This window comes from Chiloscyllium plagiosum, chromosome 7, assembly GCF_004010195.1.
Source record: "Chiloscyllium plagiosum isolate BGI_BamShark_2017 chromosome 7, ASM401019v2, whole genome shotgun sequence".
Classification (NCBI taxonomy): domain Eukaryota; kingdom Metazoa; phylum Chordata; class Chondrichthyes; order Orectolobiformes; family Hemiscylliidae; genus Chiloscyllium; species Chiloscyllium plagiosum.
Genome location: NC_057716.1, coordinates 69,509,129 through 69,536,187, shown reverse-complemented (window position 1 = coordinate 69,536,187; position 27,059 = coordinate 69,509,129). Strand labels below are relative to the sequence as shown.

Sequence of the window (27,059 nt, the reverse complement as noted above, 5' to 3'; positions counted from 1 at the left end):
CATTTGTCTGGATTTAAATCCATCTGCCACTTTTCCGCCTAACTCTCCAGTCTATCTATATCCTCCTGCATTCTCTGACAGTCCCCGATGCTTTCTGCTACTCCACCAATCTTCGTGTCTTCTGCAAACTTGCTGATCATACCAACAGTGCCCTCTTTCAGATCATTTATGTATATTACAAACAACAGTGGCCCCAACACTGACCCCTGTGGAACACCACTGGTCACCTTTCTCCCTTCAACTACTACTCTCTGTCTCCTGTTGCTCAACCAGTTCTTTATCCACCTTGCTACAACACCCTGCACACCATATGACTTTACTTTCTCCATTAGTCTACATGGGGAACCTTATCAAACGCCTTACTAAAGTCCATGTATATGACATCAACAGCCCTTCCTTCATCTATCAACTTGGTCTATTCCTCAAAGAACTCTATTAAGTTGGTGAGGCACGATCTCCCCTGCACAAAACCATGTTGCCTATCACTGGTAAGCCTTCTTTTCTAAATATAAATACAGCCTATCCCTCAGTACCTTCTCGAGCAACTTTCCTACCACCAACGTCAGGCTCACTGGTCTGTAGTTACCCGGAATATCCATTGGGTGAAATAATTTTAAGTTCAAGTTGGAATTAATCTTTTTGGGTGTTACAACTTTTGAACCCCACCCCCATTCCCGGCTGAAATGTGTTTTCTAAACAATAGACAATAGGTGCAGGAGTAGGCCATTCATCCCTTCGAGCCAGCACCACCATTCATTATGATCATGGCTGATCATCCATAATCAGTATCCTGTTCCTGCTTTATCCCCACAACCCTTTATTCCACTATCTTTAAGAGCTCTATTCATCTCTTTCTTGAAAATATCCAGAGACTTGACCTCCACTGTCTTCTGGGGCAGAGTATTCCATATATCCACCACACTCTGGGTGAAGAAGTTTCTCTGCAACTCTGTTCTAAATGGCCTACCCCTTATTTTTAAGGTGTGTCCTCTGGTTCTGGACTCACCCATCAGCGGAAACACGCTTCCTGTCTCCAGAGTATCCAATCCTTCAATAATCTTATATGTTTCCATCAGATCCCCTCTCATCCTTCTAAACTCAAATGTATACAAGCCCTGTCGGTCCAGTCTTTCAACATATGATAGTCCTGTCATTCTGGGAATCTCGTGAACCTACCCTGCACTCCGTCAATGTCCTTCCTCAAATTTAGAGACCAAAACTGCACACAATACTCCAGGTGCGATCTCACAAGAGCTCTGTACTGATGCAGAAGATCCTCTTTGCTCCTATACTCAATACCTCTTGTTATGAAGGCCAGCATGCTATTAGCTTTCTTCACTGCCTGCTGTACCTGCATGCTTGCTTTCATTGACTAATGTACAAGAACACCTAGATCTTGTTACACTTACCATTCACCTAACTTGACTCCATTTAGATAGTAATCTGCCTTCCTGTTCTTGCCACCAAAGTGGATAGCCACACATTTATCCACATTAAACTGCATCTGTCCACTCACCCAGCCTGTCCAAGTCACCTTATATTCTCATAACATCCTTCTCACATTTCACCATGCCACCCAGCTTTGTGTCATCAGCAAATTTGCTAATATTACTTTTAATACCTTCATCTATATCATTAATGTATATTGAAAACAGCTGCAGTCCCAACACCGAATCTTGTACCCCACTGGTCACCGCCTGTCCGAAAGGGACCTGCTTATCACTACCCTTTGCTTCCTGTCAGCCAGCCAATTTTCAATCCAAGTCAGTACTTTGCCCACAATACCATGTGCCCTAACTTTGCTCACTAATCTCCTATGTGGGACTTTATAAAAGGCTTTCTGAAAGTCCAGGTACACTACATCCACTGGCTCTCCTTTGTCCATCTCCGTAGTTACATTCTCAAAAAATTGCAGAAGATTAGTCAAGCACGATTTCCCGCTCATAAATCCATGCTGACTCTAACCTATCCTGTTACTGCTATCCAAATGAGTCATAATTTCATCTTTTATAATTGACTCCAGCATCTGTCCCACCACTGACGTCAGGGTAACCGGTCCATAATTCCCTGTTTCTCTCTACCTCCTTTCTTGAAAAGTGGGACAACATTAGCCATCCTCCAATCCGCAGGAACTGATCCTGAATCTATAGAACATTGGAAAATGATTACCAATGCATCCACAACTTCTAGAGCCACATCCTTAAATACCCTGGGATGCAGACCATCAGATCCTGGGGACTTATCAGCCTTCAGACCTATCAGTCTATCCAGTACCATTTCCTGCCTAACATAAATTCCCTTCAGTTCATCCATTACCCTGGGTCCTTCAGCCACATCTGGGAGATTGCTTGTGTCTTCCCCAATGAAGACAGATCCAAAGTACCTATTCAACTCTTCTGCCATTTCCATGATTTCCATAATAAATTCACCCATTTCTATCTACAAAGGCCCAATTTTAGTCTTAACTTTTTTTTCTACTTAAAAAAGTTTTTACTATCCTTTATATTTTGACCAGTTTGCCTCATTTTTTCTCTGCGTATTGCCTTTTTAGTTATCCTCTGTTGCTCTTCTGGATTCCCGTTCATTTTTGCTATGTTATACTTCTTGTCTTTTATCCTTCTACGGTCCATAACTTCCCTTGTCAGCCACGGCTGCCCCTGCTTCCCCTTAGGATCTTTCTTCCTCTTTGGAATGAACTGATCCTGCGCCCTCTGCATTATATCCAGAAATACCTGCCATTGTTGTTCCACTTTCATCCCTGATAGGGTATTGAACCATTGAACTTTGGCCAGCTCCTCCCTCATAGCTCCATAGTTCCCTTTGTTCAACTACAATACTGACACTTCTGATTCTCCCTTGTCCCTCTCAAATTGCAGATTAAAACTTATCATATTATGGTCAGTACCTCCTAATGGCTTCTTTACTTCGAGGTCCCTGATCAAATCCAGTTTGTTGCAGATCCAGACCCAGAATTGCCTTCTCCCTGGTAGTCTCCAGTACAAGCTGTTCTAAGAATCCATTTTAGGAGGAAAGAGCCCACCCTGAAGAACAGAAGCTGTCCCATAGTTATTTAACTCTGTGATAGAATGGAGGGAGGGTTTCTGCCCCTCCAGCATCAGAAACCCCACCTCAGAAATCAGGCAGCCATTCAGACCCTCTTCATCTATCAGTTGTGCCAGCCAGGAACAGCAGCCACTCCTATTCCTGTTCCTGGCTGTTGAGGAGTTGATCTTCCTTGGATCAGAATCTTGTAAGTCTCTGGGTGTCTGCAGGGGTGATGAGATACAGCCCATCGAATGGGCACATAAAAGTGTAATGAATGTATGTCGACAGAAGTCATTTTAGACCCCTAGAACCAATAGTGATACATCTTCACTTAGTCCCAAAACCAAGTTTGAACCAAGCCAATATGTAAAGTAACTGTGTACCAATATTGCAACTAAAAGACTGAATGAAAGCTTGAGCAGGTTTGGCTCCACATCAGAGAGCTACCTTCAAATGGAATAATGGGAAGGTTGTTGACATAAGCTTTATGGGCAAGATAAGCAGTAGAAAATATGCAGTTGTGAAAATGTTATAAGAGTTATAAATCTGAAGTTTGGGCGCATTCTCAATGTAATGAAGGAAAATTGAATGTATAAATTTCTTAAAGTTAACACGTTGCTGAAACTGAGGTCCATTAAGGAAGGGGAGATCACCTTTAAATATGGTCCCTCACATTAATTAGCAGAAATTTTTAAAAAATCTGAAGTCTTTGTGTTATACACAACATCATTAGAAGACAGGCAATTGCGAATGAATCATCAAATTTGGTAAAGCAATGCATTTGCAATTAAAAATTGTTTACTTTTAAATCCTGTAGTTTCTAAAGCCTGCTATATTGATGCATCTATGATTTTCATTGTACTTTATATTATCAATGTCTCCATTTGAAATTTGCAGCCAAAAAGTGAACTGAGTAGTGTGCGTCACCTGACATCAGGAAACTGGGAAGTCACACAAATCCTTGGATATGATGAAGTTCATCAAAAGATGTGAGTATATTCTACTTTGCCAAACTGATGTTTTTGAGTAATGACAACTAATATAATAATGGAACAATTACAAAAGTCAGCTCTCTTGTATTTTATTAACAAGATTAAATGTATTATTTATATTGAACTTTGAGAAGATACACGCAGCATTAATATATTATGTTGCAAGGGTTTTGAGGTGGTTCAGAAGAAAGTTATGTTATCCAATTTGTGCTTTTAACACAATATTCAGACATATGCATTAAGAGTTCCTTTCTACAGAATGGTAATGTGGCCATACACATTTTATTTAATAATTTTGTTTGATGAGGTATAAAGCTTTAGTCTTGACTCTTCAAAAATAAATATTTTCAAACATATTTTAACACTGGAGTGTTATCCACAAAGGGCATGTTCTTTCCTTCAATTCTGAACAAAGTTGTTGGAACAGAGACTCAAGATAACATTCAAACTATAACCCGCTCCGTCTCCTCTCCAAGGACTAGTAAAATGTAGGAAGATAACCAGTCTCTTTACACTATAGCTACCATGGTGAGAATTTCAAGGTAGAATCAGATTTGTGTAAAGGTTCGCAGCTCGGGTGCCGGTTGTTGTGGTTGTGAGTACGTCCCTGAGCTGGGAAGTTGATTTGCAGATATTTTGTTCCCTGTCTAGGTGACATCTTCAGGGCTTTGGAGCCTCCTTGAAGTGCTGCTGTACAGTGTCTTCTGGAATTTATTTGCTTCTGTTTCTGCTGCTTCCAGTTGTTCATTGGAGTGGCCATCATATTGGGTCCAGGCCAATGTGCTTGTTAATAGAGTCCATGGATGAGTGCCATGCTTCTAGGAATTCTTTGTGTCCTCTGTTTGGGTGTCCTATGATTGTTGTGTTGTCCCAGTCAAATTTGTGGTCCCTGTCATCTGTGTGTATAGCTACTATGGACATTTAGTGGCTAGTAAGTATTCGTGGATGCAATTTTTTAGTTGTATTCCTGTTTGCCAGTTATGGTATTTCATGCAGTCTTTGCATGGAATCTTGTAAATTGCCTTAGTCTTGCACATGACAGACATTGGATCTTTTGTCCCGGTGAGTTGTTGTTGAGCTTGGCTGTCGATTTATGGGCTGATACGAATCACAGTGGTCGGAGAAGTCTGGCTGTTAGTTTTTAATGTATGGTAGCTTGGCTAGTGAGTTAGGTCATGGCATGTTCTTGTTGCATTGTTTGTCTGTTAGGCACCTGTGAATGAAGTTGTGGGGACATCTGTTCTTAATGAATATTCTGTAGCGGTCTTCTTCACTTTGTACGTTGGGAGTGCTGCATTGTGTTGTCGCGCTTTTGAACAGGGTGCTAATGCAGCTTCTCTTGTATGTGTTTTGGTGGTTGCTGTTGTAATTCAGGACCTGACATCTCAGAAACGTCTCGGAACTGACAGGTTCAAGACAGCCATTAAACCGACAGGCACACTCAGACAACAACGCACCAGGTCGAAAGACCCTATACCCATCATGTGCGAGATTAACGTAATGTACAAGATTCCATACAAAGAATGCACGATATAGGGCAAACTGGCAGACAACTAACAATCCACATCCACGAACACCAACTAGCCATTAAATGCCATGGTCAGCTGTCCCTAGTAGCCATACACACAGATGACAGGGACCACAAATTCAATTGGGACAATACAACGATCATAGGGCATGCTAAACAGAGAATTCCTACAAGCGCGGCACTCATCCATGGACTCTATCAACAAGCAAATTGACCTGGACCCAATATACTGGTCACTACACCGAACAACAGGAACCGGCAACTGGAAGCAGCAGAAACAGAACCAAATCAATTCGAGAAGACACAGTACAGCAGTGTTTCACTAGAGGCTCAAAAGCACTGAAGATGTCACCTAGACAGAGCAAGAAATGTCTGCAAATCAACTTCCCAGCTGAGCGAGCATACCCGCAACCACGACAAAGCCAGATCTTCTTAGTGTCACATTAAGGAAATAAGAACTGCAGTGCAGAGTTGATGTACATTGTAGTTGGCTTCAAACTTCCCCTCCAGATCCATCACTACAGTTATGCAATGGATTCATAAGAAGCTGTGCTGCAAACTGTTTTCAGCATTAAATTTTGTCTCTGCCGAGAGTAATTGCCAAACAATCAAAACCAAATTCATCAAGAAGCTAACTGTGTTGGGACTGAACTTTGTGAACATTATTCGCATAACAAAAAATTGACTGACTGCCCAGCTGTAGTGACACCATTCACGTCGTCCTCTTTGTTTAACTTCTGATCTTACCAGTAAGCAATGAGAAGATACTGATGTTTCAACATAGGAGGAAGGAATTGTTATATAGTCATTGCCCACCTAGTATCCAGCTTGACATAATGGCCAAGATCTTCTGGCAGGAATTGCTCATAAAGCTTCAATTTACATTGGGTTCTTTGTCAAGACCCTATGTGTGACACCCTCTACAACATCTCTTTGCTCTGAATTAGAGTTTGAGACTTTGGAAGGTTTCAATTTATATACTTAGATAGTTATGAAGGATAAGTTAGACTGACTGATTAAAACCGGTTTTAACTCATGATTACCTTTATGTATTACTCCCCACCACACCCCTCTCTTGCCCATGACTGCCCTAGCTCACCCTGAACCGACCTTACCACCTTGTCATCCTACACATCAGGCTGAACCAACCTCACCATCTTGTCGCATAATATATTTGTCATCCTGTTACCCTATCAGCTGCCTTGCTGCCACTCAACCACCCAACCACAGGCTATTTACCAGCTGCCATTCTACTCCCAGCCAGGTGCCTACCTGCCTAGCTGTCAGTGCATCAACATTAACAGGTGGCACGCTACCTGGCTTCCAACCTGCCACCCTATTACCCTACACAAAAGGCACCCAGCCCAGAACAGTTGTTCTACACTACTCCACCCAATTGGAATTCTGACACTATGTCATCTGCCAAACTATCTAGCTGGCACTGTGCCATCTACTATCCAGTAATGCTATAGTTGATGCCCTACACAGCTAGCATTGACACCCTGCTACCTTACCCAACCAGTGGCCATGTAACTGGCACCAGATAAGCTCACTATGCTGAATGAACTGCTACTTATGATGAAGGTCTACCACCATTCACTTTAAGCATAGGAAATGCGAGCATCTGATGGAGGAAATTCCTGTCCTGGTCTAACAAGAGGAATTGGTTATCATTAACAAAATGCAGTTTATCACGTTAGTAATTAGTTGCAGATTATATTAATATCGCAAACATTCTTACCAAAACATTAAGGAGGACCAAATGCTAGATGTAACTCTTTCGAGATCCTGAATTGTTTTGCCCGCAAGTCTTGACATCATCATACCCTTAATATTTAATTACATTTACCACTAACCTACTCACCCACATCTCTGAATTTGAAACCTCCAAATTATCTGGATTTATACTAATTTCCTGGAGCACATTCTTCTTGGATTTGGAAGATTGGTCAGATTTCACCAGCAAATTACCAATCTGATTGAGGAATACTGGCTATTGTGCCACTGTGGACTGAATGTGTGACGTAAATTCAATGTCATGCCTGGTACCATTGTCAATCATCATTCTGGTGAGTCCATCCACTATCAACTTCAGTTTTCTCACCATGTATAGTGTTTCATGGATAAACCTCATTAAACAAAGTTAAAATCTTTGTATTCTTAGAGGCATTCCTGTTAGCTCCTTCTCATGCAGTAGAGCAACTAAAGGTTTGTGATCCATTTTTTTGACCACTTTCTGAGCATAACCTGAAAATCTCTTGCAAGCTCATGCAACTGAGAGAGTCTCCTTCTCAATCACAGCATATTTTGTTTCCTTGTTTATTAATACTCATGATGTATAAAAATACCAGTTTATGATCCATCCAATCACTGCCTGTAGCTTGAAGCAGCAGCTGCTACAATGGTTAGAAAGAATGGATTACACACCCATTGCAAATGTTTGAGATCCTCAGAAAAGTATTCTCTTGATACTTTTCCAGTACCATGTTTGTATCTTGTTGAGAAGATATTTCAAGGATTCTATAGCAGTCAATTGAGATAAACATTTTGCCAATTGACTTACCATCCCTAAGTGGGAGCTCCTTAAAAGAAGCCTCAGTGCTAACTCTTCCAGACAGCCAACTGGCAGCACACTATTCCTTTATCCACTTACCTCATCCACCCTGCCCAATTAAACATCTAAACATTCACCCACTCACTCCAACACAATTCAAACTTCTATGAAATTTAAATTCTACTTACTGTACTATGGCAGAGGGTGCTAAAAAGAGGGGACATATTTTGACCTCTCCTGCACTGTGTGGAGAAGTGCCCAGCTTTCTATGCAGCATCTCTGGAGAGCAGGCATCATTAGAAGCTTAGGCTGCAAAGGTGACGGCAATTAATTGTATTTTTTCCTCTGATTAGCATTAGTGGAAACTGCCCTGACACTAACTGGAACATTTAGGCCAACATTATTCACAGTTGAGATCTCGTTTCAAAGTTAGTTACATAGCTTGAACGTGCTTTCAGATGCCCAGACATCACGAAACCCACAATATAAATGCCTGTGTTTTTTTTTAAATAAGATTTGAAAAATGTAGTTTGGTGAAACATAATCATTGCAATAACTTTAACTTGGCCTACTAAAAAAATCTTGAAGTATTAGTTTCTGTCACATAACATTATCACATTAATTGAAACTATAGGTAACTGCTTCAATCTCTCCTTCACAAAACAATATTCTTTAATATGTGAATATCAACTAATGGTTTGCTGATCTAATTTAATTCATTAGATATTTTCTAAGTACGGAAGATTCACCAAGAGGAAGACACTTGTACAGGTAAGCAGAATCAGGTAAAACTATACTTGTTTCAAAACAATATTGTGTTCAAACTGAGATGTGATTAATGATTATGAGATGGTGATTTTTTAAATTGTGACAGCAAATCTATATTCTCATTGAGTTTTCCAATGAAATGTCATCTCTGGATGGATCTCAAGTCTGCTCAATGTGCAGTTGTCTTTATTTGATTCACTTCATTCACTTTTATCCTGGGACATGGTCTATCACCAAATTTGATCTATCCAGTATTGATCAAAATTAATCCCATGGCATCTTACAGCATGCTGATGCACACATTGAGACCATACCACTCACTCATGGTGAAGGTTGACTATATTTCTTTCACGTTTACAATTCGCATTAGAGGTTAAAAAGTAATTTTGGTAGGGAAAAAATTTCTTTTGCAGCCAAATATATCTGAATGATGTGCTGCGTAAGCAATTGTTGAGTCCAATTAATTAGCAATCTAACCTAAAGTTGCACTTTACAAGTACATTAAAACAAGGAAAATAGCTAAAAGAATTTTGAATTGTTGCTAAAGAACTACTTTTCTGCAGAGACTGTTTAAAATACATTAGAATTTGTTGTTTCGTATTTTTAGAGTTAAAGAGTCTTACAGAACAGAAGAAGCACTTTAGTCCATTGAATCTCCACCCATCTACTTTAGAGTACTGCAAAGTACATTAGACCCATCGACACTAATCTCACTTTCCAGAATTTAGTTCATTGCCTTGAATGTTTTGAAATTTTAAGTGCACATCCATCTACTTTTCAAAGGTGAAGTGGATTCCCATCTCTCCTACTATCAGGCAATGCATTCTATATTCCCACTATCCTGAGGGAGAAAGATGTTTTCCTCAAATACACTCTAAACCTTCTGCCCGCCACCTTAAATTTATACCCCTTGTTATTGAGTTTTCAGCTAAGGGCCACATCTGTTTTCTGTCCACCCTATTCTTGCTCCTCATAATCTTATACAGCTCAATCAGTTCACATCTCAGCCTTCTCTGCTCCAAAGAACCAACCTGAGCCTATCAAGCCTTTCTTCATAGCTCAACTGCTCCAGCATAGGCAACATCCTGGTGAATATCCTCTGCACCCCCTGAAGTGCAGTCACATGCTTCCTATGGTGACCAGAACTACAAACAGTACTCCAACTGTGACCCAACCAAACTTTTGTACAGCTCCACCATAACTTCCCTGCTCTTATAATCGGTGCCACACCTGATGTAGACACATGTTTCATATGCCTTTCAACTAACTCTATTAAGCTGTCCTACCACCTTCAGGGATCTGTAGACCAGCATCCCAAGATCCCTCTATTCCTCTGAGCTTCCTTATGTTCTATCATTCATTGTGTACTGTCTTGTTACTTCTTCCAAAGTGCATCACTTCACATTTGTCAGGGTTAAGTTCCATCTGCACTGATCTGCCTATCTGGCCAACCTGGCAAAAGTGACGACTGCAGATGCTGGAGGTTAGAGTCGAGAGTGTGGTACTGGAAAAGCACAACAGGTCAGGCACATCTGAGGAGCAGGAAAATCGATGTTTTGGGCAAAAGTCCTTCATCAACCTGTCATTATCTTCCTGTAACTTATGATCTTCTTCCTCACTGTTAACTAACCAGTCCATCTTTGTGTCATCCATAACTTAGTTATCATTCCCCCATATTTTCATCTTTATTGTTTGTATATATTTATCATAAACAATAAGGGACCCAGCACTGATCCCTATAGTATACCACAGGCCTCCAGTCACACAAACAGCCTTCTACCATTACTGTCTCCCTCCTACCACTAAACCAATTTTGGAACAAACTTGCCAAGTCACCCTGGATACCCATTTGCCTGTTTCCCATGTGGGACCTTGTCAAAAATCCATATAAGCCATACATCAACTGTATTACCTTCTTCTGCATCTTATCAAAAAATCCATGATTTGTTAGGCATGTCCTCCCTATGACAAAGCCATGCTGACTATCCCTGATCAAACCTTGCATCCCCAAGTTGAGGTTAATTCTTTCATATAGTCATACAGCATGGAAACCAATCCTTCAATTCAAACAGTCCATGCCGATCATGATCCAACGCTAAACTAGTGCTACCTGCTTGCACTTGGTCCATATCCTTACAAACATTTCTTATTCATGTACTTATCCAAATGCCTTTTAAACATTGTAACTGTACCTGCATCCATGAATTTCTCTGCAAGTTTGTTCCATATGAGTAGAAATTGATCTGTATTCATTAGAATATAGAAGAATGAGAGGTGTCTTTATTGAAATATACAAGATATACTGGGAAAATGACAGGGTAGATGTGAAAATGTTGTTTCCCATAGTGACAGAGTCTAGGACCAGATGGCAAATGTCAAAATTAGGGGTCTCATATTTAAGACAGAGATGAGGAGGAATTTCTTCTCTCAGAGGGTATTGAATCTCTGAAATTCTTTTCTGTAGAAACCTGTTGAGGATGGGTCATTAAGTATATTCAAGGCTGAGATAGGCAGATACTTTAATCGGTGAGGGAATTGAGGGTTATAGGGGAAAAGCAGTAAAGTGCAGTTGGGGATAATCAGATCAACCATGATGTGGAGGAGGCAGTGTTGGACTGGGATGGACAAAGTTAAAAATCGCACAACACCAGGAAGCACTTAGTGCTGCCAAATAAACCTGGTGGCTGATTTTTAACTCAGATCTGCCATGGTCTTATTGAATGACAGAACTTAATGGACTGAATGGCCTACATTTGCTCCTCCACCTTATGGTCTTATTGACACACCCTTTGGGCTTTGGTTCCATCTCTTGCTTCTCTGGTTCATCTCTATTTATTAAATCATTATTATCTATTATTTAGCCATCACTTGTCTTTTATCTAATTACAGATCACTGTTCCTGCTGCCTTTTCTTTAGTTCTGTAACTCCTTAACTGTTCATCTCTCACACCTCCTGTTTTAATGAAATGTTATCAACCTGAAACATTGACTTTGCCATTTCTAATTCCACCTGATTTTGGATTTTTCAGCATTTTCTGTCATTATTTCCAATATTGACAGTCCTTATTTTTGATTGGGGATAAATATTTGGTCTGTTTTTTTGGTGAAAGCATATTGAATTTGCATTATGATTACATGAGCATGTCAGTAACAGCACATTGGTACATATTTCTCTGTTGGTAACCTGCTTTCTTATGTTTGCTCTGTTTGATAGTGTACACACTGTTGGATCATTTCATCGCCAGTGTCTTTCCTGCACTTTCCATAGAGATAACTGCACTTACTTCAGTGCATACTTCAGCCCCAGTAACGAACACTTCACACTGCACTGTGAAGGTAGGCTCTGAGTCAATTGTGGGAGACAATAAATTCAATTGATTTACTGTTCTTCTGTAATTAAAATATCCTGATACTTTAAGCAGCAAAAGCTAGTTGTGGTTTATTCAGGGCAAATTCACTTGCTGAAGATCAAGTGGAAGATCTCATGAGTATTGATTTAAGCATTTGTGACGAGAAAAAAAATCATGCATCTATTGCATAGTTGCCAATTGTCCATTTTTTTGAGGTGATCAGCAATTCCATGCAGGCACCCATCGTTCGGCTAGCCCCTAAAGTGAGCTTTGTAAGAAATGGAGTTACCCTGAAAAATAATTACTCACGATCACAATACTCCAGTAATTCTTTGAGAAGGGGTAGGCTCCAACGGCTGAGTGTCTATGCTTCATAGATCCCCTATAGTGTGGAATCAGGCCATTCAGCCCAACAAGTCCACCAAACTTCCGAAGAGTAACCGACCCAGACCAATTCCCCCTACCCTATTACTCTACATTTACCCCGACTAACCTACACATTTTTGCATTGTGGGAGGAAACCAGAGCACCGAAGGAAGCCCATGCAGACTCCAGGAGAATGTACAAACTACACACAGACAGTTGCCCAAGTTTGGAATTGAACATGCATCCCTGGTGCTGTAAGGCAGCAGTGCTAACCACTGAGCCACCATACCACCCAGCTTGCTTTTTTTTATTTACTCATGGATGTTGGCATTTCTGGTTAGGCTTGTATTAATTATCCATGCCTTTGAGAAAATGATGGTGAACTGTGTGCTTGCACTGCAGTCTATTTGATGTAGGTATAGCAAAACAGCCATTAGGATGTTAACCCAGTGACACTGAAGGAACGGCAATATATTTCCAAGTCTGGATAGTAATTGGGTTGAAGGGGAACTTGCAGATGGCAGTGTTCCCATGTATTTGATGCCCTTGTCCTACACAATATTGGTCCTGGGTTTTGAAGGTGCGGTCTGAGGATCCTTGGTGAATTACTGCAGTGCATCTTGTTGATCACACACTCTGCTGCTACTGAGTGTCAATGTAAAGGGAGTAGATGTTTGTGGATTCGGTCCTAATCCAGCAAGTTGCTTTATTCTGGATTATGTCAAGCTTCTCAAGTGTTGTTGGATATGCCCCCACCCCCATCCCCATCCAGGCAAGTGGGGAGTATTCTAGCACATTCCTGATTGTGCCTTGTAGATGTTGGACAGGCTTTGGTGAATCATGAGAAGTTATTTGCTCGAAGATTTCTAGCCTTTAACCTGTTCTTGGAATCACTTTTCTAATGATATCCTCCTTAGATGTTAATAGTGTGGGTTCAGCCATGGTGATACTATTGAATATCAAAGAATGATGGATATTTTCTCTCATGTTGTAAATGGTCATAACCTGGTATTTATGTGGTGAAAATGTTACTTGCCACGTGTCAGCCCAAGCCTGGATATTCTCCATGTCTTGCTTCATTTGGACATGGACTGCTTCAGTGTCTGAGGAGTCACTAATAGTGCTGAACATTGTGCAAGCATCCCCACTTCTGACCTTATGATGGAGGAAAGGTCATTGGTGAAGCAGCTGAAGATGGTTGGGCCTAGACCCCTAGCCTGAGGTATTCCTAGCGAGTTTTGAGAAGATTTGTAGCTCTGGTTGTGGTTCTGGATATAGGTTTGCTCGCTGTGCTGGAAGGTTCATTGAACAACAACATATCTTTACATACAGATAAGGAAGGACACCACTTCAAAAGGGACAACATATCCATCCTAGGACAAGCTAAACAGAGACTTGCATGAGAATTCCTAGAAGCATGGCATTCCATCCCGAATGCTGTCAACAAACAGATTGAGTTAGACCCCATCAACCACCTCCTGAAAAAAGAACAGGAAATAACATCCCCAACTCAAAGAAACCCAAACATATAAAAGAAGGCAGAATTATCAGCAATGCTTCACCCGGAGGCCCACTGAAGCCAATACCTAGTAAGGTGGTGAAACGTCTAGAAATGAACCTTCCAGCTCAGCAAGCAAACCTACATCTTGAGGTATTCCTGCAGAGATGACATGAAACTGAAATGACTGACGTCCAACCACCACAACTATCTTCCTTTGTGTCTTAAAACCATAAGCTAAAGGAGCAAAATCAGGCCATTTGATCCATTAAGTCTGCTCTACCATTCAATCATAACTGATACATTTCTCAACACCTTCTCCTATCTTCTCCCTTCAAACATTGATCACGTTATTAATCAAGAAATATCTCTCTGTCTTAAAGGCACTCAATGAGTTGGCCTCCATAGTCTTCTGCGAAAAGTGTGGCACTGAAAAAGCACAGCAGGTCAGGCAGCATCTGAGGAGCTGAAGAGTCAATGTTTCTGCCATTAACCCTTCATCCAGAATGACTTATGCCCGAAACATTGACTCTCCATCTCCTCAGATACTGTCTGACCTGCTATGCTTTTCCACCACCACACTTTCTGACTCTGACTCTTCAGCACCTGCAGTCCTCACTTTCTCCATAGTCTTTGGCGGCAATGCATTCCACAGATTCTGGCTGAAAAACATTCTTCCTCAGCTAAGTTCTGAAGGATCATCTTTTCACTCTGAGGCTGTGCCCTTTGGTCCAATCTCCATTACTCATAATAATAATATCATCTCCATGTCCACAGTATCGAGGCTTCTCTGTATTCTGTTTGTTTCAATGTGACATGTCTGACCCCAAGTAAAGGAGATATTCCTCATGGCGCCCATTGACTCTAGCTTTGCTGGAATTCCTTGATACCAAAAAAAGTTAGTCTCACAACATCTTTGGTGTTTAGCTTTTTTGTCAGTCTTTGGACCAAGGCTCAATGACCATGGTAGAAGCCAAACTGGATGCTAATGGATAGGTTATTGTTAGACAGGTACTGCATAATAGTACTGTTGATGACACCCTCCATCACTTCCCTGGCTGAGTTGGATTTGCCTTGATTTACGTGTATAGCACATACCCAGCATCCACTAGACGATGTGGAAAATTGGCCAGTGCTGTAGTTATTTTTGGAACAGGTATGGTAGGTATACCAGGTTCTGGAGCACCAGTCTCCAATACAATTGCCAGAATGTTGTCAGAGCCCACTGCTTTTGCATTATCTGATGAATTTTCTGATATCAAGTGGAGTGAATTGAATTGGCTGAAGACAGGCATCTACGATGCAAGGGATTGCTACAGAAGGCTGAGATAGTGGGTTATGAATGATTACAAGTCTTTATTCTGACTACAAATGCAAAAGATGATAATCAAAATCAACTTCGAGATACATGACCTTAAAATCTCTGCAATTTCCATATTTAGTTCAGAATATTGCACAAGGCTATAATAGTTATATCTTTGTGCAACGTTGTTTGGTGTCTATAAAGTTGTTGTAAAATTCTTTACATTTTTACATGAAAATTTTCAAAGATATTTATTTTTGTTTGAGTTTCTGCATTCAAATTTAGTCATACTTACTACAAGAATGATCAGTTTAGCCCTTACCCTGTATTTCTGCTCTGTCTTTCTTCAGTCAAAAATATCAAGAGATGACTGGTGTTTCGAATTAGATAATTTACATGATCACAAGTATATTGACTCATAATGGAGGAAGTTTTTAGGTATTAAAGTGTAACTTTACATGAAATAGTGTAAGAGTCTCAGACCAACTGTTACTTTATGTTATTATAGTGTGGATTGTGTTTCCATGCTTGGAAACAATTAGAGAGAAAAAATTTGATTTTTTTTCTCTCTAATTTCATGTAGAGTATTTCAGTTTGTTCCAATTTTTACCCATGCTTACAAAATAGCCAGAAAATGTGGAGGTATACAAGATTGAAGCCATAATTAATATATATTGCAATTTCAGTGTGCATAATAAGTACATTATATTTCAAATGTGAAATCATGGTCCTTTTACTGTCAGCATGCACATGTCCTTCTATCATTTCTACGTTCCAACCTGCAGAAAATGGATGTGTTTGAGCTTGAGTTTTTTTTCCTCTGAGATACAACTGACAAAATAATGGGCAAGGCTACATACTAAGTCATAACAACATCATGTTTCACTGTGGTTTCAGTGTAACCTCCTTTTTTAATGCCATAGTTTAGACCATGTGTTTCACTTTTCATTGTAAGCCAAAATACATTTTAGAAATCAAGGAATTGTGGTTTGGTGGCAAAGGAGGGCATTTAACTAGCTAGAAGGGAGGGTGGTGAGTGGGTAGCTTGCCATTCCTAAGGTCTTCCACTGATCCTAAGCCTCTCCTTGAGTATATTAACAGCAGCTTCCCTGATGCCTGGCCCACAATGACAACTGGTAACTTCTTGTCAGACAGCAATGAAATGACATGACCTATCAGTGAGGAGGGGACAAAACCTCGTGGGAATCTATTCAGACCAAGTAATTGTTTTGTTGAAAAAATAATTTTATCCCATAGTGAAGCTCTTAAGTCAAAGAGACTGAGTATTATTTTCCACCCCTTCAAGGAATGCTTTCGTTGTCTGAGTCATTTTATTATGCCTGTTTGCCTGACCATATCAGCATTTGATAGAGTAGGTTTACTGAATAATATTATCATGCACATAAAATGTAACCAATGATTTGTTATTTAATAATGGCTAGATATAGAAACAGATAAACTGGCCGAAGAGAAATTAAGGCCTTTGTCATCAGTCACTGATTTTCTCTAATTAAAACAGTGTACTCCTAAGTGAATTCTGAAGATTAAACTCCAGCTCAGAGCATCACCACATGGGAATGCAGGTCATAGATAAGACTATCACACAATAGTGCTGATTCTTCTACTTGTTTTCCCTGGACTTGCAAAACTTTAGATGGGAAGTGCAGACTCGCCATGGCGACAAATGGAATTTAAGGATTTACCAAAAGAAAAGTAGAGAAGATTTGGTGAGCACTCTAACAATTCTCTGAAAAAGTCTGAATTGACCACAAGAAGACGAGTAAAGATAAAGCAACAAATTAGCTGGTCAAAAGCCAAACTAAAATTCAGTCTCCTTGCAGGTTGCCATCATGAAGGGGTGGGGTGGGGGACAGTGTTGCTACTGGATAGCTGCCAAAGGCCACTTCCCAACCTTTACTTCCAATGCCTTCCACCTCCCCTCCCCTACCTTCATGGCCCCAACCCGAGCCCCCCACTCAGCTGTAGTGTTCCAAAAGTAGTTTGATTGTCGAGATTAGATAGTTTCTTTGGGATCAATTGAATTATTGTGTCAGTGAATTTATACTGTGGAAGGTATTCAAATGCAATCATTTCAAAGTAACAGAGTCAAATCAGTGCTTTATAATAGAACTTTGTAATTTGTAGCATAAAGGTTTAATTAACTTCTGTTCTAGCTTGCAGCAGTTATGTGGATCAATTTTTTTAAAAAGTCCAGACAAAAGACAAAGCTAATACAAAACTGCAGGGGCTGAGATCATGTCGTGCTTTAGCAATAATGAATGTGTCTACATTTTGTGTATAATTTCCTTGTCTACTCTACTTAGAAAGCCATTTGTTTAAAATGAATTGCAATAGTGGAAAAAGCTGTGTCATTAAAACATGTATTGTGTTCTTCAATTACCATGTTCAATACTACTTCAAAGTTCAGTAAAAGTATCTGATCATCTCTCTATAAACTAAGCCTGTCACAGAACATGTTATTATACACATTCCATTGAATAAAATAACAGCAGAACAGATGCTACTTTCAACAATGCAAAACAGTTATTTAATGGGTAAAGTAATAAATCAACTCCTCAAGCTGGTCAACCTACCCTTATTCTCTATGATAGCATCTTGTTGTTTCTTATTTAATCATACTTGCAATTTTTAAAACTCCATTTTCCAGGTTTTACCTTGTATTTCAAACTGATCTTTGCATTCTGCTTTTGACACAAGACCTACTTCATTATTATTGAATTGTGATTCAATCCGGTACCTTTTGAATGCTTCAGATGATTCATTGACTATACTGAGGAAGGAACAAAATGCAGTTACAGCAGCCAGGAAACCTTGAAGTGCGAATAACTCACATTTCATTTGCATTTAGTCAGTAGAATTTTTTTTTAAAAACATAACATCTTGTGATGATGACTAGCACTTGTGTGCAATGGCCTGTTCTGAAAGATAGCAGTTCAACTATTGAGAGTCTGATCATGGCCACTGTTCCATTTCTTAATCTGCTACACACCATGCTGACATTCCTTCCCTCCTCAAATTTCATGATTTGCTCTCTCCCAAACATTGCTTTCTTGGCCATCCTCCCTCTTCTGGCAACGGCCTCTCTCTTGTACCTTCCAATTGCCAGTAAGCCCCATCCTAAACGTGATTCCGCACCAGTTATCTCCTTCATAGATCTTCAAGGCCTGGTCTTCAGTAAGCTGTCTATACTAGTGAGATTGAGTCCTGTTATTAGCTGTGTCTCAGGCCTCTCCATTCAGGTGCAAGAATCTCATCTCTATTTTGAATGCTGGCATATATTTCTTTCAAATGTCTGATATGTGCCACTTTATTTGTTCACTTAATGAGGCAGTAAGGACCTCAGAACAGGATAACATTACTTGAATCTTCTTAAAGCTGATTGTTTGACCATCTCCATTTTAAAAGGAACCAATTTTAAAAATTTTTACTTTCTTTTCTGATATCCGCAAGTGGGAATTCAAATACCATTTTTGGTTGCAACTTTATTTTTCATCTTCAGCTTCTCAAGTGATTCTAGTGCAATAAAAAGTTCAAATTTGAAAATAGTTCTTCATATGTAAAGACAGTGCTATAATGTAATTGTGAGGTTCATATAAGTTGACATAAATATTCTATTAATATCCTTATTCTGAATATTGTACTATGAAAGAAATGTACTCACATTAAAAGATCCAATTATGACCTTCTTTATTTCTCTGATATACCTTTAGATCAGGACAGAGCAAAAAAAAATTGTTGTGAGGACGAATAAGATCCTACTTGTCTCTCACAAAAGCATACACATATTTTAATTTTACAGGGTATTAGATTAATCTTTTCTTATATTCTATATTTCATATAGGTCCCAATATACCGATGGTCTCAGTCCATAGCACAAGCAATCCAAACAGTAAGTATATAATCCTAGATCTACACGATCAACTTACTTGGAGCAAATATGCTTATTTGTTTGTCCTTAATTTTAAACAGCTTTTGAATACAGACATTAGACCTTAAAACAGCAAGGACCCCGATTATTATGCAGAACACACAGGTATAGCTAGATCTTACAGACATCACAGTTTCCTCAGACACATCTGGGCTTCTCCTTTGTCCCTCTACTTTCTTCTGAAGAAATATTTTTCAATTTTTTTTGAAGGACTTGATTAGACTTTGATTAGACTTGGCTCAGTGCCATCTGTGTTTATAAACAAACAGAAATTGATTTGAAAAGCAGCTTTTCATTAATGATTGCCCTTTTAAATGTCAAGAATGTAACCAATTTTTCTTTTGAAAGCTGCAGAAGCAGTAGGTTAATATAATCAACTTTTAGTGATCCTAACCTTACTTTTAAATTTACAGAATGATTGCTTCAATCTTAAAGCTGAACTTATTCCCATGTGTGAGGGGAGTCAAAGAGTAAAATTGTGAAATATTTTCTTGATGTTTATCTTCTATTGCCAATCATAAACCAAATTTAAGTTTAATTCTCCATAATATGAGACTGAAATTATTCATTTGCTTTTACTTGATATACACAAATCTTAATCAGTCTTTGTTTAATAATTATAAAATCATGAATAGGATGATTAGTCAAGATTGCTTCCCTAGGGTAAGGGAGTCCAAAACTAGAGAGCATATATTTAGGGTGCGAGGGAAAAGATATAAAAGGGATCTAAGAGGCTACTTTTTCACGCAGATTGGTGGTGCGAGTATGGATTGAACTGCCAGAGGAGGTGGTGGAGGCTAGTACAATATTTAAAAGACATTGGGATGGGCATATGAGTTTAAAGGATATGGGTCAAATGCTGGCAAATAGAACTAGATTAATTTAGAATATCTGGTTGGCAAGATCAAGTTGGATCGAAGGGTCTATTTCTATACTGTATTTCTCTGTAACTCTGAGATAACATGATACATTTTGCACCAGAAGGCTGCATGGGTTTTAAGTTCCAGACCAAACTATTAAATGTCTAGGTTGATACTTCAATGTATTACTGAGGGGCTATAGTATTATTGGGATTTCATCGTTTATGTGGAACATTTATCCAGTTCTTGCCTCTGGACATATATTATCAAGTTGAGAATCAATAACTTTTCCAGAGTATTTCAGTCACTCAGATAAAAGTGACTGGTTGGTTTTCCATTCAATGTTAATGAAGTGCATTGTCTTGAATAATGAGAACAACATTAGGGCATAGAGTAACATGAAAGTAATGTGAAACCACAAAGTAACGCACTGGTAAATATAAAATGTGGAAAGTTCATTTCTGTTCTGAATGGTTTTGTTTTTATTAAGCTTGGTTACACTAGCATGGGTCAAGTGATTTGCTATTGTGATATTTTACTGTCACTCATAAAAATGTTGCAACCTGAGTAGTGTAATAAAAGTGATGTACTTTGCAATTGTCTTCATATGTTTGGTCACCCTCATGTTGATATTAAAATTATCTTGCCTTTTATAATGTCTAAACAAATGTATTTATTTCATTTTTATTATATAGACACCTACATACTGGAAGATAATGCTGTTCTGCATGATTGTATCAAAGGAAAAAGGATCCACAAACCAGAATACAGGGCTGTTCATATTGCTGATTATGGTGCGTAAATTGAGTTTATTTTGTGTTATTTAATTATACAGGAATGATTTATCCAGATCCAGTAACTTGTGGTTTTTCACTCTTTGTGAATACTAAATATCCAAAGAAGATTAAGATCAAAAAGCAAACGGATAAGGTTTTGCAAAAAGTACACTTCTGTACAGGACTCCAAATTACAGACCACATACCATCTATCAAAAATCCATAATAAAGTATACTAAACATGAATTTCTATTAAGCCCTCAAAATAAAATCTCATTTTTTTCTCAATGTCATAATCCTATTAGATACAATTTAGCTTTTAATAAATCCAGTTACCCAGCAATTAATCAACTGAACCATGCCACAAGATTACACACTTTTTAAACAAATACAAACCTTATTATATATAAATCAAAATAGAAAACCAAGCACCACTAATTTGACACTAAAACTTGTATTAACCTACACTATACTGAGTTCTAATGTTACTCTTCTACACCCCACCATTACCAATGATCCCCAAGAATTTCCTTATTTTGCAAAATGTTGTAAATTCATTCACTTTTTAAATGATCAACCTAAGGTTGTGTCATAATCCTTCAAAGGAAAGATTTGAAAATAATTAGTGAGTTCTGGATTCTGTGGAGGTTCTTCTATTAACTTTAATGGCTACACAGCCATTCACTTTTTCTGTACAAGTGGATATCCTTTACAAAGTCAAAACTCTCAGTTGGTTTTGAACCACTGTTCAAACTACAAGTTCTGCTTTTACTTTGTCACAGAAACATTTCCTATTGTTGTTCATGCTGTTCCTCTTTTTTCTTTCCATATCTCTTTCTTCTTCCCATATCTCTTTCTTCCCTTAATATCTTTTCTCCATCTTTTATTAATTTTTTACTGCTTCATTCACAGTAGAATCCTGACAAACTCAACCTGCATTGGGCAGAGGGCAGCCTTTCCTTCTCCCAAGTCTGAATGCCATAATGTTGCATTTATTTTCAGCCTCTGCTTTTATCTCTAACTCCAACTCTCCTAATGCTACTAATTTAATTTTGGTTAATTATTCCAAATAACACAGGATTCCACAGAAAAGAACTTTCTTTAGCAATGACAAGTATATTCTACTGTTAACTTGGTATAGTAAATTACACTGAGATCCTGTTGGTTTCAATTTTAACCAATACTTCATCGTATCTCTCTGTGATTTTAAATTTCTGCCAAGACAGTCCAATTTTCAACATGAAAACTTTATTTACTAAAACTCGAGGTTATATGTTCGACCATTTGAATTAGGTCGAGGTATTTCGAACAATGGAAACACATAAGCCATAGACTGTACTTCAAATACTTTGAAAAGTTTTAAACCTGAAATTTTTCCACTTCCACTGGCCAGGACAACTAACAAATGGGTGTGCTGACCTCAAACAGACAGGTATTTCACTTCAGTGCTAATATTTGGAGAAATTCATGTATGAAACGTGTGTTTCATTGTCTACAGATGATTGCCATGAACTAAGGATTCAATTGTGTTTTGAATAAAAGGAACAAACTGAATCTGAAGTGGCTGTGTTAGGAGGTGCATATTTTAGTGTGTATGTCATGTAAATAAAAACTTTAAAAATCATGAAATGATTAGACTCTTGTTCTAATCTCCAGTGCCTGACTTCATATATTAGAACATGTTAATAGAGAATTGCTGCCTAAAAGTGATGTTTGGAAGAGATTTTAAAAATTGGTAAAAGTCTAAACATCTGTCAAGCATTAAGGGAAGTGGCAGTTTAAACTGTCAGACATTTTGTGGATAGGATCAGTTAACTCAGTTGGTTAAAGCATGATGCTTAATGAAGGCATGAGTTCAATCCCTGTAGCACTTGAGGTAGTTTTCAGAGCCTCCATCTTCTACTTGCCCTTTTATGGTACCATTAAGACATGACCAACAAAGTCGGACAATGAGTTTGTTACATGATGAGAGAGAGAGAAATTGTTTTGTCAAATGAAAGGCCATCAGTTTGACAGCAATGATGATTTGGACCTTCAGTTAGAATTTGGTATGTTTCAAAACATTTGAATTTGGTCCTGATCTTCAGTTTACACGTTGTAGTTTAAGTTAAACCTATTTTAACTCAAGTGTAACTGTAAAACTAACCTCACAATCTCGTACTAACCCCTAACCCCATCCCCACACATCATAGTATTGTATACAGTATTGGTTTTCATTTTAAGGAAGGATGCAAACTGATTGGAAGCAGTTCAGAGAAGGTTTACTCAATTAATACCTGGCATGGGCAGGATGTCTTATGTTGAAAAGTTGAACAGACGAGATTTATGTCTGCTGAAGTTTAGAAGAGTAAGCAGTGATTTGATTGAAACGTATAAAGTCCTCAGAGAGCTTTAAAGGATGTTTGTGGGCATCATGTTTCCTCATATGGTTGAATCTAGAACTAGGGATCACTGTTCAAAAATAATAGGTTACACCTTTAAAACAGAAATGAGGAGAAATATTGGCTTGGATCGGCGCAACATCGAGGGCCCAAGGGCCTGTACTGCGCTGTATTCTTCTATGTTCTATGTTCTATGTTCAAAAATAATAGGTTACACCTTTAAAACAGAAATGAGGAGAAATATTTTATCTCAAAGGATCATGAATTTTGGAGCTCTTATCCTGAAAGGGCAGTGGAAGCAGGGTCCTTGAATGTTTTTTAGGCAGAGGTGGATAGATCCTTGGGAAGCGAGGGGGTGAAAGTTTAATGGGGGTTCGTGGGAATGTAGAATTGAAGTCACATCCACATCAGCCAGGATCTCATCAAACAATGGAGCAGGCTTAAGGTTGTCACATAACCTATTCTTGCACCTTACACTCTGTACCATCATGCCTGTCTTGTGATTGCTTACATTAACTGATAAAGACACTTTATCCCCGCCACCCCCCAACACCACCCCCTCGTTAATCCCTGCAACATCCAACACTTGGCCAACATGCCCCGATCCCTGAAACTCACCCCCACCTCCACAGTTGGTGGACACCTCATCGTTCCATCATCCATGTGCTGCCATCCAACTCACTCACCTACTTTTATTAAACACTTGCTGTTTTTTGGTAATGTTTTAAAGTGACTTTGGGACCTTTGTTTACTTATTACAACATGGCAATTAAATCTTGTAAAAAGGGAACCTGGCTACTACAAAAATTCACTTTGATGTTCTTTGCATGGATTACTGTACTGTCTGTTCATATTCATTCTATATTGCAAGTCAGACCAGAAAAATTACAGTAAAATAAAGAGGTAACTTCTTTTGTCTTACCTGGGTCTGAAATAGAAATTCTGACCCAGATCAGAAGATGTAGGACACTTTCATTCTCTTAAAGAACATATCATGATTCCTAGCAAGTTAACCCATTCAATTTCAGAATGGCTGGATGAATCATGTTCTTGAAATTATTGGGTTGTTCCAAAGTGTTCCATTTGGACAAAATCCTGGTCCTAACTAGTGTCTGGTTATCAAAGATGGACATTCTGTTGAACTAGTTAACTGCTGGCCAAAAAAATCCTGACATGACTGATTATTTTCTTCAGCCTTGTTGGAACAAATGAAAATTCTGAATTCACATGAAGAACAGAATACTCAATGATTTCCAGATTTTAAAATAATACAGATACTGACATCAGTTAAGGACAGGCTGAATGAAGAATAAAGCATTGAGTTTTTTGAGGAAGTAACAAAGAGGACTGATGAGGGCAGAGCATTAGATGTGATCTATATGGACTTCAGTAAGGTGTTCAATAAGGTTCCCCATGGGAGACTGATTAGCAAGGTTAGATCTCACGGAATACAAGGAGAACTAGTCATTTGGATACAGAACTGGCTCAAAGGTAGAAAACAGAGAGTGGTGGTGGAGGATTGTTCTTTCAGACTGGAGGCCTGTGACTAGTGGAGTGCCACAAGGATCGGTGCTGGGTCCTCTACTTTTGTCATTTGCATAAATGATTTGGATACGAGCATAAGAGGTACAGTTAGTAAGTTTGCAGATGATAGGACGGCACGGTGGCTCAGTGGTTAGCACTGCTGCCTCACAGCACGAGGGTCCCAGGTTCGATTCCAGCCTTGGGCGACTGTCTGTGTGGAGTTTGTACATTCTCCCCGTGTCTGCGTTGGTTTCCTCCGGTTGCTCCGGTTTCCTCCCACAGTCCAAAGATATGCAGGTCAGGTGAATTAGCCATGCTAAATTGCCCATAGTGTTAGGTGCATTAGTCAGAGGTGGGTGGGTTACACTTCAGAGGATCAGTGTGGACTTGTTGGGTCGAAGGGCCTGTTTCCATACTGTAGGGAATCTAATAATCATGACACCAAAATTGGAGCAGGTTCATAGCTCCTTGAAAGTGGAGTCGCAGGTAGATAGGATAGTGAAGAAGGCGTTTGGTATGCTTTCCTTTATTGGTCAGAGTATAGGAGTTGGGAGGTCATGTTGAGGCTGTACAGGACATTGGTTCGGCTATTGTTGGAATATTGTGTGCAATTCTGGTCTCCTTCCTATCAGAAAGATGTTGTAAAACTTGAAAGGGTTCAGAAAAGATTTACAAGGATGTTGCCAGGGTTGGAGGATCTGAGCTATGGGGAGAGGCTGAACAGGCTGCGGCTGTTTGCCCTGGAGCATCAGTGGCTGAGGGGTGACCTTCTAGGGATTTACAAAATTATGAGGGGCATGGATAGGGTAAATAAGCAAAGTCTTTTCCCAGGGCTCAGAGAGTCCAGAACTAGCGGGCATAGGTTTAGGGTGAGAGGGGAAAGATATAAAAGAGACCTACGGGCAACTTTTTCATACAGAGGGTGATACATGTATGGAATGAGCTGCCAGAGGATGTGGTGGAGGCTGGTACAATTGCAACATTTAAGAAGCATTTGGATGGGTATATGAATAGGAAGGGTTTGGAGGGATATGGGCCAGGTGCTGGTAGGTGGGACTAGATTGGGTTGGGATATCTGGTCGGCATGGAACGGTAAGACCGAAGGGTCTGTTTCCATGCTGTACATCTCTATGAATCTATGACCTGTAATAGCTGGAGAAAGAATTTCAACCAATGGTAAAAGGTGAATTCATTCCAGGAATGCCCAAGAAACACTTAATAGGTATGCCAAGAGTGCTTTGAAATAACTTTATGCAGTGAAATGCTGAAAATGAAGAGGTAAGGTCCTTGAAATGACACATGAAAAATAAACATTGACTCTCAACTAATTATCCTGCTCACAAAAACCTTTGGAGCTGTGATGAATGTGCTGGTCCCATGGGCTTCCTTAATTGTGCAAACACTTACATTAAAACAGTGACCACACGTTAAAAGTGCTTCATTGGCTATGAGCACCTTGATACATCCAGTGGTAATCAAAGGTATTATACAAATCGGATCATGGATGCAACTCAACAATATGTAGAAGTCATTCTCTAATATACTGATTCCTTGCATGGTGAGGATCAACACAAGATTAAAGAATATAGATGTACTACATGCTTTAGTTTTGATCCATATCATTTGGAGAGAGTTGGTATTAGGTGGTGATATTATGCTTTCATCAAAAAGCTGTATTCTTGTTGGCAATTTGGCAAGATCTTCATGAAATGGAATATACAGCATATCAGTAACTTAAGCTTTGATGTACATTAAGCATAATATTCGTGGACCAAAATGCCACTTTTGGTCTTTTTGTTCCTGGGATTTAGATTGCAATTTTTCTTTGAATCTGTTCCAGATTAATTGAAGGAGATTGACGACTACGATCAGACAACATATCCATTATCATTACGTAATGCAACTCCCAAGATTGCAGAAGATCAACATGAAATGTAGTCTTTTTCATCTGCAATCCCAATGTTCCCATGTAAATAAAAGGGCAGAACAAAGGTACCCCCTTATCTGAACTACCTGGCTTTGCCTAGAATTTCCACAGAGGCCATACTGATCTCTTCCCATAACTTTGGCAGAAGATCAGCAGAAACATTATGGAAACAGCGTTAATAGCTATTAGCACAATTTCTCTGGGGTTTTCAGTATTGTTATAACGTATGTCAGTCTAT

General features: G+C 39.1%; 1 protein-coding gene across 1 annotated transcript in view; it reads left to right on the top strand.

Moving 5' to 3' along the window:
* Window positions 1-27,059, top strand: part of LOC122551933 (inactive dipeptidyl peptidase 10-like) — a 1,705,342-nt gene that overhangs the window by 1,612,014 nt on the left and 66,269 nt on the right. Inside the window, exons 15-19 of the mRNA XM_043694504.1 lie at window positions 3,944-4,034; window positions 8,843-8,890; window positions 12,102-12,223; window positions 19,267-19,314; window positions 20,909-21,007. Of these exons, the coding sequence (XP_043550439.1) occupies window positions 3,944-4,034; window positions 8,843-8,890; window positions 12,102-12,223; window positions 19,267-19,314; window positions 20,909-21,007 (408 nt within the window). The remainder of the gene's footprint in view (window positions 1-3,943; window positions 4,035-8,842; window positions 8,891-12,101; window positions 12,224-19,266; window positions 19,315-20,908; window positions 21,008-27,059) is intronic.